Genomic DNA, 17,607 nt, shown 5'->3' with positions numbered 1-17,607 from the left:
TTGAAGCAAAATTACTACCTCATTCGAAATGTCAGACTCAGATTTGACGCTGATAAAGATGAACGTTATTTGCCACAAATCCATGTATTATCGTGGCAAGGCAATGGATTCGACCTCCGTACTTCTTGTTACAACACTGATGATTTAACTAACAGACTACCGCTTCCATCGCCGCACGCTACACCTGTGGTTTTCATACTGTGTGGCACGCAAGGGGATGTGAAGGAAAGGAGGAGTACTTAGTCTGATCTCCGTGAATGCCGACACACGCCATGCTAAGGTGCTGTATTTAGTGAAAGAACACAGAGTTGTGATGAGCTAGCCTGTAATTGGTGATCAGTAACCTCTTTTGTCAGTCATAGCCTGATTGGTAGTACGAGTCAAAGAGGCCCTACAAATAAACCTGTCTCAATCTCTTAATTCCAATGAAGGATTATTTTTAGGATGACAGATCGGCAAACAACATGTTAGTAATCAATTGCCCAATCGACAAAACGTTTGCTGTGAGCTTCTCAGTGGTATTTCTGACTTACTTCTGGAATTCGGAGTAAGCCATAAGGATTAGAAGAGTTGATAATACCTATTGACAGTAAGTTCTTTGTGATTCTGGCACCATGTATTTGGTTATGCTTTTAAAAGGAATAACTGAACATAACTAAAATGGTTGACATGTTAAATATGTCCATTTCCATCAAGTGGTTCCATGTCTTGTGCAACACATTCGGTAAATTCTAGTAACAAAATGATGTATTTTGGAGTTTTCAGTTTTGCTTTTAACACTGTAGGTAGGGGCACAAAAAACACAGGAGGCAAGGTACTTTTGGCTTAAAAGCTGCAATATATGATTCTGTCACACATGACATGGGCTATTTTCAGCTAGGCATCTACCTTGTGATGTCACTTGAAATTTGGCTAGCATGTTTTATGCTGCATAAATTTAATGATGTAAAATGAAAAGTACTACAGTGTCTTAGTTTTGTCTGTATATATATTAGAGGATGGGCTCTCGCAACCTAAAGAACAGTCTTTAGCCTACTTGCAGTATTTAACAATTCATATACACATTGTGAGAAAATATGCTCGTCAATTTTGGGCGGGTGGCTAACAAATTATTTTGTATAAAGGGAGCACAACATTAAACACTTTCAAGACCATTCTCTTTAGAGACTCATAAATAATTATGGACAACTTTAATGTAAATTTACATAGTAAACTTGTGAAGCTCATGATGCAACAGGCAACTCAGACATAGCAATGTCGTTGGTCCAAGATATTCTTTGTAGATCAGCGCTCTCCAGGGTACATTTCCCCAACACGTTCTTCAGCTGAACCCAGAAAAAGGCCTGTTTGTTTGGTTCAGAAGGCCATTCCAAGTAAGTCTTTGTGCTCAGCATTTTTCGCAGTTTGCAGAACTTATTTGGAAGGGAATCTAGGCTCACATTTTCTTTGACAACCAAGATGACGTCATCAAAAGCATGGCCAATGCAACGCTGGTGGGCAAAGTACAGCTCATAATTGCACCACTCGCTGTCAACAAAGCTACGGGACAACACAAAGATGACTTTGCGGCTCTTTTCAATGTTTTCAATGATGTTGTCAATGATCCACTTACCCGGAATGAAGTCTCTCTCATGAATGCAGATACTGAAAGGGGGGTTGCACTGTTCCAGACGGTACAGCAATTCCCTCCTAACCCAATCTGCATCCGAGGAGCAATAGGAGACAAAGGCATGGTAACTGTATGTCTTGCATGGAATGCCTTTACGTGATCTGTGTCTGGACTGAATGATTTGGCATGTTGCTTTTATGTACCATGGAACATCAAACTTCCAGCAGAGTAGCATTGAAATAATGATCACAACTGCAGTTGTTGTGACAGTGATAATCACAACTAGAGTGACAGAACATTCCAGCCACCCTGGATTGTAAGACTCTATCATGTTACGGAGCAGGTATTCTGGATGATAGCATTTATAGCTCTGAGGCCAATCTGTAAACTCAAGGTCACCACATTGCTTGGTCTCCTCAATGAACAAGGCAAGCTCGCAAGTGCAATGATAAGGATTGTTGCCTGCTTTCAACTTTGCAAGTTTTGGCATGTTGTCAAAAGAGCCTGTAGTGATCACTCCAAATGAGTTACCATCAATAGCCAAGAACCGGAGGTTGGGGCTCTCCCATGTGTAGGGGATGAATTTAATTCTGTTGTTACTCAGAATTAGTTCACTCAAATTAGTACTCTTGGTGAAATAGTTTGTGTCTAGCCCATCTAACTCAGAATTTGACAAATCCAAATAGTGCAGACTTGTAGGGAGGCACTGGAATATTATCTTTTTTATGATGTTATGGTGCAGTATTAGTTTTGTAATAGCAGGTCCCCAGCTGCAGGACTCATTGTTTGATCCAATGCCATTGTAACTAAGATCAACAACCCGGAGATTTGGCCATTTAAGGCTGATTAACGAAATAATTTTGAGGCTAGTTATTTTGTTGCTGCTGGCATTAAAAGATTTAATTTTAGGAACTGATGGGTTTTGGCATGTTGGGTTGTATACAAATTCGTTGGTCAGTCGGTTGTTTGATATGTTCAGCACCAAAACATTTTTCATCTCATCCCATGCATCACAGGGAATATATTTAAAGTTGACGTTTATGATGTAAAGATTGCTCACTTTGCTGAACCAAGTGAACGTCCAGTCGAACCTCAGAATTTCTGGATTATTGATGTCCTTCAGTAGAAGCTTATTTAACGTCAAATTGGATATCTTGACATTTGAAGCAGACAAATTTAAAGACCTTGCAAAGTCTATGGCAATCAAGCACAGATTTGTCACATTTGATATTTGCACATTTAGCAATAAGAGGCGTAATAAGTTCTCATTGAACTTACCCCGAAACAAAATAAGTTTGTTCAGACCAGTGTCTGCTAGACCATTGAACAAGTCCATGTCATCTGTGTAGTAAGAGTTTGCAAACAAATTGCGTAGACGAAGGAGCTTTATGGCTTTTCCACGCAAGTCTCCCAGGATCAAGGGGAGTACAAAAGGATTTGTGTCCAATGCAAAGTCGCACCAAAGAGAAAAGGTGTTAAGCACAGCGAACGCACCCTTGTCATAGTGCTTAGGATTGGAAGCTGTCTTCAATGCAAATTTCTGTAAAGAAATATTTTGCAAGGGTAGAAAATCATTTTTCCTAATCCATGTGATCTCACTTCCACCCATGGACAGTACCATTAAGCTTCTAAAGTTGTAAAAAACATCATTAAGGGTTGAATTTAAATACAAATTGTTGCTCATTTCCAGCTCTGTCAGATGCTTCAAAGGACTTATCGCCAGGGAAGGGATTTCCTTCAGAGAGTTGTTGAAGAGGCTGATCTTTCTGAGAAGGAGATTTGAGGCAAAAGAGTTGTGATCGATTCTGAAAATGTTGTTGTAGGCCAAGTTCAAAACTGTCAGGTTTGTATAGGCAGAAAAGTCTTCTCCGCTGATACTCTGAAGCTCATTGTAAGACAAATCTAATTCTGCTATGCTAGTTGATAGATATTTAGGGACCTCACTGAGGCTCAAACCAGAACACAAAGCAACATTGTTCTCATTCACTGTGCAAGGCATCTGGCTCTGTGCGACGTTGGCCACTCCAGTCATCAGAATAAAAAGTGCTAGCCATCTCCCACTGCTTTGGACCATCTTCACATTCTTCACACCGTGGAACGAATAATCTGTTGAGGGAAGAAAAGGTAAAAATGATTAAAAAGTAACTTGATAGATTTGAGCAAATACATTTTTTCATAACTGAAATAAAGAAGATAGCAATTGATCAATTCTTGGTCTGTGAAAAAGTAAACAATTACTAGAAATCTTTACTGGACCATTAGGGCATTCATACATAGGCATAATAAGAAAGTGAAATCACAAATAATTATCCCTTCACACTCCCTGCAGGAACTCCACCTTTCCTGTTTGGTCACTCTGGATTTTATGTCTTTTGCTGGACCCTATATTTTTGCTGGCTTTAGAACTCAGTGCACTTTACCCTTGCTAGCCAGTAGTTCCCGAAGGCTAATTTGCATTGGCTCTCCAGTTAGAGATTAGCCATGAATAGGAGTGGAAAAGGTTCAAAATGCCTCCCAGGAAATAACTATGGCTGCTCTCAATGGGCAGAAATTACTCCTCTAAATTCAGCCGAATATGCAGAGTGGGGGCTATGTACCTCCTTTTAACAGGACAGTGTCAAATCCTTTTTTGGCACACTTAACGAGAGATAAAAGGGTGCAAAGACAATTTTTGAGGATCCCTTATGCGGGTGTGAAGGACACTGATTATGTTCTACCAGACCTCGTCTCTGGGTAACATATAACATTTGGCATGCACTTGAAAGTGAGAGAATAGGATACCAAGATAATTCCTGTGTATTTCCAATCTGACTCTGCTTTTGTTATACCAGGCTAGTGTATCTGGGTTTGATGAGGGCTGCTCCAAACAAAATGTTGGCGGTAGATGTGGGAAGACATTAGGATTACAAAAGTACATACATGTACAAGTACACACACACAGACACACGCGTACAAAGACACACACACACACACACACTCTCTCTCTCTCTCCTGGAAAAAATGTGTAGGGTTGTCCCCCATGAACATTTATCCCATTGTAGTGGGAGGGGTCAGGCATAAACGTGCCACCTCCAGGTACCCACTTCAAAACATTTTTTGGACCTGCAGAAGATCCGAAGAGAACTGGATCCGCTGCCTGTGACCGGAGAGCAGCCCAGAAGGACTGGACCTGTTCTCTCATGTACCCAGGTCAAAGAAGTGGATTTCTCGGGTCCGTTGGCTGACCTCCTCTGGGGCCACAGGAAGAGAACAAGTGCAAGAGGCCTTTTTCTGGAAGTAGCCACCTGACCAGTGGCAAATAGACAGGGACTGTGCGCTGCTTTTGGGCTGTGTCTGACACCCTGTGAGTCTCTAAATACCTTCCCTGAGGTCCTAAGGCTTCAAAGGTGTACTCATGTGGTGGGTTGGGACTTGAAAGACTAAATCAGAAGGTATAATCTCTGACCAGGATGCACCTGGTTGATGTATCTAACCTGAACTCTATCGCAGTCAGCCTCAAATTGCATCTAGGTCAGAATCTACTGTGACCATTGACTATCACTGGCACTTTTCTCTTTATGCTACCATTTGTACTTTAAACGTTGAAAATTCATATCTCGGGTTTCCCTTGTTGGGTTATTTCCTTTTGATGTAATTTTGTTTTTTAAATTGTACTCTATTTCTCTAATTCAGGTTAGGAATTATATTGTTTTGTCTTTTGATTTTGTCACTGCTTTGGAACTGCATAAATACTTTACACTTTACCCCAAGTTAAGTCTGTCTGTTCCGTGCCATAGCTACCAGGGTGCTAAGCTCAGGGGAATCCTTTTTTCTCTGTCATTGTGTAGAGTTGTAATGCAAAGGTACTATACTGAAATTGAATCACAGAGCTGTCATTGTAATAGTTTATTGTTTATATTTCTTAAACTAATTTGAAATGAAAAACTCAGAGGAAAGAAGCAAAAACAATGTAAAAAAAGTATCATATAAGATACCATGCCAATAAAAAGGGATTTTTTAAAATACCATACTATTAAAAATATGAATAAAAAAGGTCCAAGATTGAATATTACTATTAAAGAAAGAACTTTGCAATATTAACAAGCTTTCCTAAAAGATTGTAGGTTTGAAGTGCTCTTTCGTTATGGCTATCAATTCCATCACACAGCTGATTATTTTTCCTGCAAGCACCTTAAAACAAAAAGTGGTGGAATACTTTCCATGCAATCTAAACAATGGCTTATTTTTTTCTGAATATTAACAGTTTGGTACAAATGCCAAGATAATGCTCAAATTACTCCATATAAGTAGAACAAAGACGACATATTGACATATGATTTAGGACTTTGTTCAAAGAACCCTCAAATCGGGCAAGTGGAACACAGAGAAGAAGAAACCGTTAAAGGCATTTTTTCATAGACAGATTTAATGGTCAATCAAGATCATTTTCATGTATATGGCTTTAAAAGACTTGCAACAACTGATTTTCAGTCCCAAGCAAGATTTTCAGTCTCAAGCATTTCTCCTGAGCTCCTTGAAATGGCACTAAAATAATTGCTTGTTTAATTAACTTTCAACAAATCGACCTGTTCTTATTAGCAAGACCGGTTAATAAGGGTAAATTGTAATTTCTCAGCCTATTTTAATCCAGGTGCTTTAAAAAAATTACATTTGTCCTGCTGCTTGTAAGTAGTTCCTTCTTAATCATACCTATTACTGTGTGTTCTTTGGATGCCACACAATCACAGATATATTTTATTAAATTTATATTATTCTGTGAGTTAATTGACAGAATGACCATTTCCAAACGCAGCCTAATATGCGGCTTAGATTGTCTTAATTTAAAAAACTTCCTAATACATTTTTTCAATATGATGGGCCATTTTGCGACTCGCAATGTGCGACTAGCAAAATGGAATGTACAACAGTGTCTTTGCGACTCGCAATGTGCAACTAGCAAAATGGAATGTACAACAGTGTCTCAGACACTGTTCGCGATTCCTAATGGGGTCCCTAAAGGCCCACCTCATTAATATTAATGAGGTAGGTTGCAATTTGTGACCCCTTAGGAATCTCACACATCACAGGGATGGTGGCCTGCTGGGGACAGCTGACCACCATGTCTGTGTTTGCTGTTTCAAAGAAAGCAACTTTTTTATTCCAAATGCAGCCCATTTTCCTTATATGAGTACATGTACACGAAGAGTACTCTCCCTGACGTGCTACTTTGCCGACACACTGTGATACATTGATACAATGGCTTATGATCCCGGCAACACTGAGCTGGTTATCTAGACATAGAAAGCATTTTTTTGTAATTGAGTGGATCTCTATCAATATACCAGCCCTGAAGAAGTCAAAGTATCATAGGTCTATCGACAAAACACTTGTTGGCTGAACCGTGCTATTGGCTGAATCATTGTATGATGGTTTTACAATTCTACTATTGATTGGATTTTTCATTGGCTGTGTGAAACTCAACTAGCCTTGCTTGTGAAGATTTATTGATTACACCTTCTTAAACCCGAACAGATGAATCGGATTAAAGTGGACTTCACATCATTCACTGTTGGAATCAACATTGACTCTTTATCACAACCTGAGTGCTCGGATTAGTTTGTTGATACAGTTTGTCCCTCTTTTCTGAGGGACATTTTATGGTTGTTTTGGTAACCAAAACTTTTTTCCTTTGAGCACCGTTTAAGCTAATTGTATTTTTCTACTTTCCCCAAACACACTGCAGAGTGCCTAATGTTGCTTTTTGACCTGGTTACCAAAGGGTTTGTAAGAAAACAGGATGCATGTTTGCGACTGGCTCACCACCTACTTGAAGTAGGTGGTAACTGCGACTGCATTTGGTGTCACAAAACAATCGTACATACCAGTGCGACTCGCTATTAGGAAGGGACGCTCTTTGCACACCCCTTCCTAATAGCGACTCGCAAACCCTATTTTGTGAGTCGATAACAGGTTACAGACTCACCAAATAGGGTTTGTACATACACACAGTCATTTTTGGCAGTCGCAAACAGGCCGATTTCACGTTTGCGACCACTAAAATGGGTTGTACACCTGGCCCAATATAATTTCCTTAAGAATACAGAGTTTATTATAATTGAACCATATGTTAATGAAGAACTATTTTAGACTTAATAGCAATAATGGTTAGAACAATGGCACCTCCTCCATACTTTGTGGCAACATTTTAAATCACAGTTGCAGATTTACTACATTATTCAGTTTATCAATATGCTGTGACCAGTGCAGAGAGTCCTGTAGTTCTACGGTGGTTAGGTGTACTTCTTCACAAGCTCAATATTTTGTTGATCAATCACCCACTTGAAGGACAACTTTGTTTTTCCAAAACACATGACTTTTGTTTTATCTTAGTTACATTTTAGTTTGTTTGATTATCACCCGGGAGGTGAAATAACTGCAGTTGAAGGCCTAATTGATCTTAGAAGGAAAAACCAGGTCATCAGCATAGGCAAGAAACAGAACTGTGGAGTGGCCAGGTTTCAGACAATGTCTCCTTATTGTCTACAATAATAGCAAATAAATCAACAATATATAATGTAAATAATAAAGGGGCCAAAATACATCTTGTTTTAAACGATTTCATTGTTTTATTGCCGGGAGTCAAACCCCTACCATTGCTTAATTTAACCTGAACCCAGGTTTCTGAATATAACTCTATTATTAATTTCAGCAGTATTCCCTCAAGCTCCCAGAGCTCCAATTTGACTAAAGTTTGTTATGATTCACTCTGCTAAAGGCATTAGAATAGTTAATAAACAGACATATAGTTTTCTGCCTTAAAAATAAAAAGTATTTTTGACAATAAAATTGATGGCCACAGTATTATTAATTGTTGAACAATGTGATCTGAAACCAGTCTGATAAGAGGAAATCAGCAAAGAATTTTCCTTCCGTGTTGATAGGTACATTAATGATAATTTGCTGAAGATTGTACCATGCACATTGAGTAAAGCTATCATAAGGTGGCTGCTTAGTTCTGATTTAGGACCTCATTTGTATAACGATTGCAAAATGGATCCTTTCCAAGACTAAGGAATATTACTGATAGGCAGACTGACATTGAACGGGGAAGTTAAAACCAATTGCTTGCACTTTTCTTTATTATGATGTTCGAGATCCCATTGGGATCAGGGGCACAAGAGGTTTTGATCTCTGTAATACAAATACTTATCTCCAAAAAGGTGGACCTTTGAGAGACTGCAACTTGTGTAATTGGAGGTTGATCAGCGGAGCCATACCAATCTGCAAGATATGATTCCCACTTATTGTAATTTATATAGTACTACCCTGACTTGTTTTTCCTGTCCTGGACAACTCCTATTAATGAACAAAATGTCTTTGAGTTTTTGTTTATAATAGATTCATGAAGTTTGGTGCATTGTTGCTGAAGTTTTATTTCTCTCAATTGTGTGATAGTTCTTTTTTCAGTTGTCATATTTCCCGATCCTTTAAGACATTGTTGTTAACTTTCAACGCCCTTCTGATTTTCTGCCTGTAGAAATGCTTTCAATTGTGAGAAAACTGTACAGCACATCTATGCGATCCCACACATCCCCTCCTAAGAATTTTAACCAGTAGTTTTTGACTACTTAATTGATGCTTGTGATTAGATACCATTATGTTGGTGGAGTCATATGGAGGTGTTCCATTCTTCCAATCAATTAGGGGATCTCTCCTGAATTTCCAGTATAATAATGTCTATTTGCTTCCAAGAAGCCAGTTCAAATATAGCGTGGGAGCTTTGTCTGACCTACAGGCAGATGGCTCCCAAATTTGATGCTTAAAATGTTTGCGATGGCTAGCAGAACTGGAAAGTCTTGCCTTTCATTACATCATACGATCTCTCTCCATTGGACTTACCTGTGTTGTTATATATCCAAGAATCAATAAGCACTGACAATGGCATTAATTTTGGCTTGTAAAGTGAAAAACATTTCTCAAGCTTTATTAAAACACAGAGAACAGGTGCCACATGGGCAGTAGCAGTGCAAACTTCCTACATGGACCCAAAATGTCAGCAAAGGCAGCTGCAGTACAATGGCGGGTAGACACTATTGGCAGGTGAGAGGCACTTCCACTCACAGTAATGACTGCAGCCCCGGGTGGCAGTGTGGACTCGAGTTGCTGGTGGTAGGCGAAGAAAAGGGGCCCTCCGTGCAGGAGCGCTAGATTTCAGCTTGAGATCTTAGTTGGTGATAGCACTGTGTGGGGTTAGAGTTCCAGGTGGAGAACCCTGAACTAGAGAGAAACAGAAAGAGAGATAGAAAGAGACATAGAAGATGCTACACTTACAAGCCACAATGTTTTCACTAACTACGTGTGCCACTGGAGCTGCACAGAGATCGAGTAAGATGAGAGAGATAGAGTTCAGTAAGACTGAGCCCATCGTGAGGAAAAGTCCACTTGGGTTATCTGGGTGTACAGGATGCTAATTTGGGTTCCAGCTCAGGGTGAAGAAAGGTACAGACATTCACCCCCTCTGAGTTAATATGTCAGTGCTCATGTCAATAGATTCCACCCACTGATAGAAGACACGATTGTGTAAAAGCGAATAAATCACAGGCACAAGGCTTCTGAGCCAAACCCATGTCAATAGTTCCTCAAACCCATTCTTGACCACCATACTTACACACTACTACTAAACTATGATTTCACTTACCTGATTGGTTGTAGACACCAAGCTGCCACTACCCCATCCATAGTTATGGGTCAAAGGACTTCTGTTAAAAGAGAAACAACAGCATGTGTTTCAGTATTGAAGAATGTGTTGAGTGAGAAAATTGTGGACACCTGTGACCTTAATACCATCTTACTCCTGTACCTTTGACTTCTTTCTCAACATTCCCTCTATGCTACTTCTAGGGAAGGCTGAATTTGCATGTTAGATCACCTTGCTTACAGTAATGAGCAGTGTGGATCACTTGTTCGACAAAGTAAGGCTATGCAAAGCATCCGGTGCTCTCTACCTTGTACACTTTTTCTTGAAATAAAGCATTCCAATACAACAAAATATAAACATGTAGTGACCAATTTTCGTCTATTAGAATACAAGAAATGTTACAGCAATCATTAAATGTCTGTACATTTTTGTGTATCAGCAGACAGATCAAATGTTTACTGAGACCCTTTCAATGAACTGATCAAAAACACTCACTTGAGAATTACAACAAAGCGGTGAAATGAAGAAGTGTATTTCTCTCTGATGGCAAATAATACATCAATGTACAATACAGTTGACTACTGACTACTTAGGATCTGGTTTGCCTCCTCATTTGACACTCCATAAGATGTATGTAAGCCTTGGCACAAGCAGACAAATTGCTACTCACTTCCAAGTAGATAACTGTGCTTCTGTCGGCTGCATCCTCTTAAGGGATTTAGGAAGGCCAAGTGAGCCCTTGCTGACATTCAATACTGAATAGGTGAAATTAATCTCTGAGTATGACAGCCTGCATTAGATGACTGACAATCCAAGTGAGTCAACTGGTGTGAAAGCTGAATAAACCCATCATGAATTAGTTGCAATGAATAATCAATCATCCTGAGATCGATACCGATGAACGACCTTGCATCAGAGGCAAAATATAAATATGACTAGAAGCTTGGTGAGCAGCAACCATTGTGCCTGTGTGTATGTAGGCCAAATAAGAATGTGTTGCACTGAGTTTGTTACCCAAGGCCATGGATTTGATGAACGTCCAATGTTCTTTCCTCTAGGTCCATTTAGCATAGCAAAAGACCTAAAGATATAGCATGTTACAGGTAAAACAGGCAACCCAACATAGATTGTGCTAAATAAATAATAAATATGGGAAGTACTTAAAACAAAGCTATTCATGCATTTTACGCCTACTAAGCCACAAGAAAATGCTGATTTCACCATGAAAGTCCAGAATTTCTCACACTGCGGGCTGATGCTCCTCTTAAAGTCAAATACACATGGATGAGCTAAGGCACAGTTGTTAAATAGGTGGTAGTGACTGAAATACTTGACTAAGATTTGAAATATATGAACTAGCATCTGATTTAACACACTGTAAAACTACAAAACATCTCAAAAGATTGGTCAATTTACACTGGCTTGTGTTCCTATTACTTGGAACTCTGAGCTATTTTTGGGGAGTAGGCGGACAGAGGTAGCAAGCAAATGTGTATACCCCGTATTCTTGGTACCAAAGATGGGCTCCTAAATGACTAACATCTATATAATCAATGCCATCAGTCCCAGTGAGTACTAAGGGCTCCTTATTATGTCGGTTGGAAAGCATTCCGATCAACTCCTTGTCGGAATCGCTTCCGACCAACTCGGATTCGGGGAGTCCAACCGACTGATTACGATGTTTCCAAATACAGGCTCTCATTGATGAAAAAGATGTTTGCAGAAAACCTTGCACCCTGTGACAGGCACCCCATGGTGCCTGCCACACCATGCATGGTTGGAAAGAGGGGACCCATGGGTACCCCCACGGGCCCCAACTGGAGGACTCTGAGTGATGAGGGGCCCACCATGGGCCCCCAAAGTAGGTTTCCGACAGCTGATCTGTGTTGGTCAAATGGAGTCGGAATGGCTGTCTGAATCCGACATCGAAATACATTGGTCTGAAACATGGTCCATAGGCCTGTACAATTCGGCTTTGACCAAATCGGTTTCTCCAAATGCGATCGGAACTGCGTCGGAAAGACCGAACGGTTAAATTGCATCGTAACGGAAATGTTTTGGAGTCAGTCGGAAACATGGGTTCCGACATGGATTCGGACAAACAGAATGCTGTTCGGAGTCTTTCCGACCGACATCATAATGGGGCCCCAAATTGCATGTCATATATCACATTGCAATAACATCATTATCCATTACATCCACCTACCACTGTATTGCAAGGTAAGTATATAATTGGGATTCTTAATTCACTTATGCTTACCTTGCACAGTAGAGGTGGAGTTACAAACAGTAGTTTTAAACGTGTCTTATGATGTAGTGGTAGGTCGATATAGTGAATACAATATTATTTTATTTCGATATTGTTGACCTCGATAGAGTGATGAGCAACTCCAAAGACAGATGAATCTAAGAGCCTTATCTAGAGTATTGCAGATGGGTAGACCGTCCCAAACATGCTGGATATCCCATCAACCTTATTGCAAGTGAGTTCTATACTAATTCACTTGTAATAGGGCGACAGGAGATCCAGCACTTTTTTGATGGAATTCACATGACTAAACTCTAAATCAGGTCTGAAGTTTTCAATGAGTGACAAGTCCATGTTGCCTGTAGAAAATCACCAAGCGCTTGAAAAGACCTGAGAGCGTGGTTCAATATCACAATGTCTCTAACAGAATTTATCTGTGAAGTTTTCTATAAATGTTTTTTTTTCAAAATGAATTCCCTTCTCTTAAAAGAATAGCCTCTTCATAAAAAAAGGCAATTAGTAGATATATGCCGAAGAGGAATGTCTCTGGAATTTACTCGTGAAATATATAATTTTAATGGTTTCATTTAGCTGTGCTCCTAGTATGACTGTTTTGTCAACTGCTACATAGGGCTGAGCAAAGGTACACTGATGCTTGGTATAGTGATGTGTGGTAGAAAGAATTCAGTGATGGGGTATGAAGGGTTTATGATATGAATCACCTGGCACAGGAGCAGAGACTCCTAGGTTGTCAAAGAAACAAAAGTTGGTAGAAATGAGGTAAAGACTTTGGTCTGATATTTGAATTTATCGTATACTGGCTGGATAGGGGAAAACAGATGCAGACCCCATGGGACATAGTCATTGACTGAACAGTAGACGAACAATCGTTAACAGAGTACTGGCTACTGATGTAAGGTTTACAATATGTTGGGCAAGAAAACTAGATTACAACTTTTAAAAAAGGAATACGTGTGAGGAATTCTGAACAATACAAGCATTACCAAGCCAAAAGGGCTTGCCTTGGCAATCGTGCAATTTCTAGATTTGCCGGCAAAAGACCTTTTGTGGGCTAATCAAATACTTACAGTGGGCTTATAGCCTAGCCATTACTTAACACCAGTTGGTGATATTGTCACTCATTTGCTTGCATCTCATTCAACGATTCCTCTTCCTCCTCTTGTGTTTCTCCCTTCCCAAGAGAATAGCGTATTTACTATCCTTTTGACTGGCTGCCCTGTAACCTTCCACTGCTCACGTTTATACAACTACTTTTTTCCTGTTGTTTAAACACACCATGAGAGTTCATGTGTTTTTATCTACCTCCCTTGTGTGCTTCTCCCTGAACAAATATCTGCAACCCCTGTGCTCCTGTTGCTCTCGCTTGTGTGTAAGTCCCGTTTTTCCTTTCCACTATCGCATCTCCCTCTGGATTATACAGAGATGAGTACTGCAACGCAACACCCAAACTTCCCATGGCTTCCTTGTGAGCCGGAGATCTAAATGCGGGGCCACGGTCAGAATGTAATGTGCCAATTGCGTATGTCCCTATGAGGACTTGCAAATCCTTTATTACAGTACGGGTGTCGGTATCCCACTGGTTCCGCTCCTCAGGATGACCCTGAAGCTTAAAGGGGTCCACCTCCCATCTGCCCCTAGTCCGGCGGATGTGTAATACACTCGGACGAAAGGGGTAGGTGAGCGAGGGAAGGACGGGTAGGGACGGCTGGGCGGGAGATCTGTGAAATAGACAAACACACAATGAGTGATGGCTCCCTTTACCCCTTCCCCTGGCTTCCCCTTGTGAGTAGCTCTCTTACCGGTCGTCTCTTTCCGTCTAACTGTGGAGGGATCGAGAAGGGTCCGCTTCTCGAGAGTCCCCTTACGGGAACTAGTGTCGCAGGGTGACTGGTCTCGGCGATACCAACGTATCTTCTCCTCCTTTCCGAGCGCACGAAGGTCTCCAGCACCGTTACGTCACGGAACTGTAAGAACCTCGCTGTGGCGATCAGAATCGCGGAGGAGGTGGAGGTTGGTCTTGTCGGGTGTCTGCGCTGCTACTCTAGGCTCCGCAAGGTCTCGAGCCGAGGAGCGCGATTTTATGGGAAAGCTGTGGCCCGGAAATCCGTGGGCGCTGCCTGCGGCGTTTCGCTGCTACTCAATGCGCCAGGAGGAGCCGGGAGCAGAGGAGCGAAACCCCAGGTGGAGATGCCCAGAAATCCGTGGGCGCTGCCTGTGGCGTTGCGCTGCTACTCAATGCTCCAGGAGGAGCCGGGAGCAGAGGAGCGAAAACCCCAGGTGGAGATGCCCGGAAATCCGTGGGCATTGTCTGTCTCTTAGCGCTCTCCCTCGATGGTCCGAGGTCGCGTCTAAGTCGAAAGGGCTAAAGTCGGGCAGTTCCTGTCTCAAATACTCACAGGCTGCCGAGCGAGGAACAAGAAGCAGTAGAGGCGTGGTCGGAGTCTCTCAAGGTCCGGAGTTCAAGCCGCTGAGGAGAACCATCCGCTCGGGTCTTCAGGAACCGAAGGCTTCAGAGAATCATCGGCACTGCTTCCCCGGGATTGGCCGCTTTTCAGCGTTTCCGGCAGCGTGAACTGTCACGTGGGACGGGAACTACCGGGAGTTCTGGGGGATGTAGTTCTTGCTATCGCCGAGTTGCTCGGCCGTAGTCCAGGGGTAGAGGAGATGCGTCACTCAGCGCCACCCGAGCGCGGATCGTGACAGCACATCCCCCCTCACCCCTCACGAGGCGCTGAGAACCGGTCCCAGTTTACCAGGACACCGGCGATGGAAAGCCGCCACCAGGCGAGCAGCATGGATGGAGGAAGCGGGCTCCCAGGAGTTCTCCTCCGGGCCATACCCCTTCCAAGCCAGAAGATACCAGAGTCCACCCCGAACAGTCTTGGAGTCCAGCACGCGTTGCACCACGTACTCGCGTTCATGGTGAACCCATACGGGAGCGGGAATCTTACGCACGGGACTGAACGAGGGCTTAAGCAAGGAGACATGGAAGACTGGGTGAATGCGTAAATGGGTCGGGAGCTTCAGTTGCACCGATACCGGGTTGACGTGTTTCACCACGGGATAAGGACCTATGAATTTCGGATTAAAGACGCTGGGACGTTTGAATTTGATGTTTTTTGTGGACAGCCATACCCTATCCCCTTTATGGTACACAGGATCGCGTCTGCGACGTTTGTCCGCATGAAGTTTGTATCGGGCTTTGGCCAGTCGCAGGGTCTCACGGGCCTTGGTGAGGGTTAAGCGAATCGCCGAAAGCCTGTCCTGTACCTCTGGAATGCTGAGATTCGTGTGAGGGAGTTGAAATGGGGTGAATCGAGGATGGTACCCTGAGGAAAGAAAGAAAGGGGTATGTTGTGTGGATGTATGGACGGAGTCGTTGTAGGCGACCTCGGCAACCCACAACCAGTCCACCCAGGCGTTTGATGCCTTGTCCACATAACACCGGAGGAATTGTTTCAGGGTTTGGTTAAGTCTCTCGGTCTGCCCGTCGGTCTGGGGATGGAAACTGGTGGACAAGGATGACTGAATGCCCAGTTCGGCACACCAGACCTTCCAAAACCGCGCCGTAAACTGGGACCCTCTGTCTGAAACAATGCCGCTAGGAAGGCCGTGGAGTCGCACCACGTTCACCAACAGGAGCCTTGCCAGTGCCCCTGCCGTGGGTACCTGCTTACACGGTAGAAAGTGTCCCATTTTGGTAAGGTAGTCGATCACCACCACGATAGCGGTACAGTTCTGGTCTTTGGGCAATCCAACGATGAAATCCACCGAGATTCTTTCCCATGGTGTCTGGGGTGTAGGAAGTGGACGTAGGAGGCCTTGTGGTTTACGATGGTCTGATTTCATTTGGGAACAGACGTCACAGCGTTTTACCCATAGCAAAACATCTGGTCTCACTGACGGCCACCAGAACTGTCTCAATACCTTCTCCAGGGTTTTCGTACCTCCCGTATGCCCTGCACAGGGTAGTTCATGGCACCAATGGAAAACGAGCTTCTGTAGAGGAAGCGTGGGGATTAGCATTCTGGAGCCACACATGGGGACGCCATGTCGTAGGCTCCATTCCTTGTGTCCTTTTAACCAAGCTTTCCAAGAGAAGGTGGCGAGTCCGCACTTCACTGCCCTCAGAAAGGTGTCTGTTGTCATCCCTCCTACCACTTGACTAGGGGACAGGATAGCCCTTTTTGGTTCCACTGCCGGCATGTGGGTCGTACCTTGCCGGGAGAGGGCATCGGCTTTTTGGTTTTGTGAGCCAGGCTGGTAGGTGACTATAAAGTGGTATTCTGCGAAGAACAACATCCATCTGCGTTGCCGAGGAGAGAGATGTCGAGCTGATCGCAGGAACTGGAGGTTCCTGTGGTCTGTGAAAACAGTGATTTGGTGCTGACCTCCCATGAGCCAGTGTCGCCATTCCACAAACGCCTCCCGGATCGCAAGAAGTTCTTTTTCGGACACAGAGTAATTGTGTTCGGCGGGGTTCAATTTCCGGGACATGTAGGCCACTGGGTGGAGGTGGCCGGTGTCTGGATGGCGTTGGGATAGGACAGCTCCCACGGCGACGTCGGACGCATCTGCCTCCACTATGAAGGGGAGCTCGGGCCGGGCGTGCCTCAGGATGGGCGCAGATGTAAAGGCCGTCTTGAGCTGTTCGAACGAGCGTTGGGCGTCGGGAGACCAGTGGAACGACACGTTCTTTCGCGTTAGTCTGGTGAGAGGTGATACCAGGTGAGAAAAGTGGTGAATGAACCGGCGGTAAAAATTCGCAAAGCCAAGGAAGCTTTGGACTTCCTTGACTGACTGGGGCTGGGGCCATTGTTCCACCGCCTGCACCTTTCGGACGGACATGACCTGTCCTGTGGGGGTTAGGTGAACTCCGAGGAACTCCACTGTCGTAACATGGAACTCACATTTGGTGAGTTTACAAAAGAGGCGGTTGGTTTTCAATGCTTGGAGCACGAGCCTGACATGAACGATGTGCTCCTCCGGGGTGGTGGAAAATATCAGGATGTCGTCAATGTACACCACGACGAACCTATCCAGAAATTCTCG

General features: G+C 43.1%; 1 protein-coding gene across 2 annotated transcripts in view; it reads right to left on the bottom strand.

Annotated features, from left to right (window-relative positions):
• Window positions 1-907: 907 nt before the first annotated feature.
• LOC146772963 (toll-like receptor 2) overlaps window positions 908-17,607 on the bottom strand; it is a 54,051-nt gene continuing 37,351 nt past the window's right edge. For both annotated transcript variants that reach the window (XM_085638180.1, XM_085638181.1), the window contains exons 2-3: window positions 10,287-10,347; window positions 908-3,715 (exon numbers count right to left, since the gene is read on the bottom strand). In XM_085638180.1, coding sequence (XP_085494306.1) covers window positions 1,224-3,683 — 2,460 coding nt within the window. In that variant the 5' untranslated portion in view covers window positions 3,684-3,715; window positions 10,287-10,347 and the 3' untranslated portion in view covers window positions 908-1,223. The remainder of the gene's footprint in view (window positions 3,716-10,286; window positions 10,348-17,607) is intronic.

This window comes from Triturus cristatus, chromosome 12 (assembly GCF_964204655.1).
Source record: "Triturus cristatus chromosome 12, aTriCri1.1, whole genome shotgun sequence".
NCBI classification, from domain to species: Eukaryota; Metazoa; Chordata; class Amphibia; order Caudata; family Salamandridae; genus Triturus; species Triturus cristatus.
The sequence above is the reverse complement of the archived record's forward strand: the minus strand, read 5'-3'. Positions and strand labels throughout refer to the sequence as shown.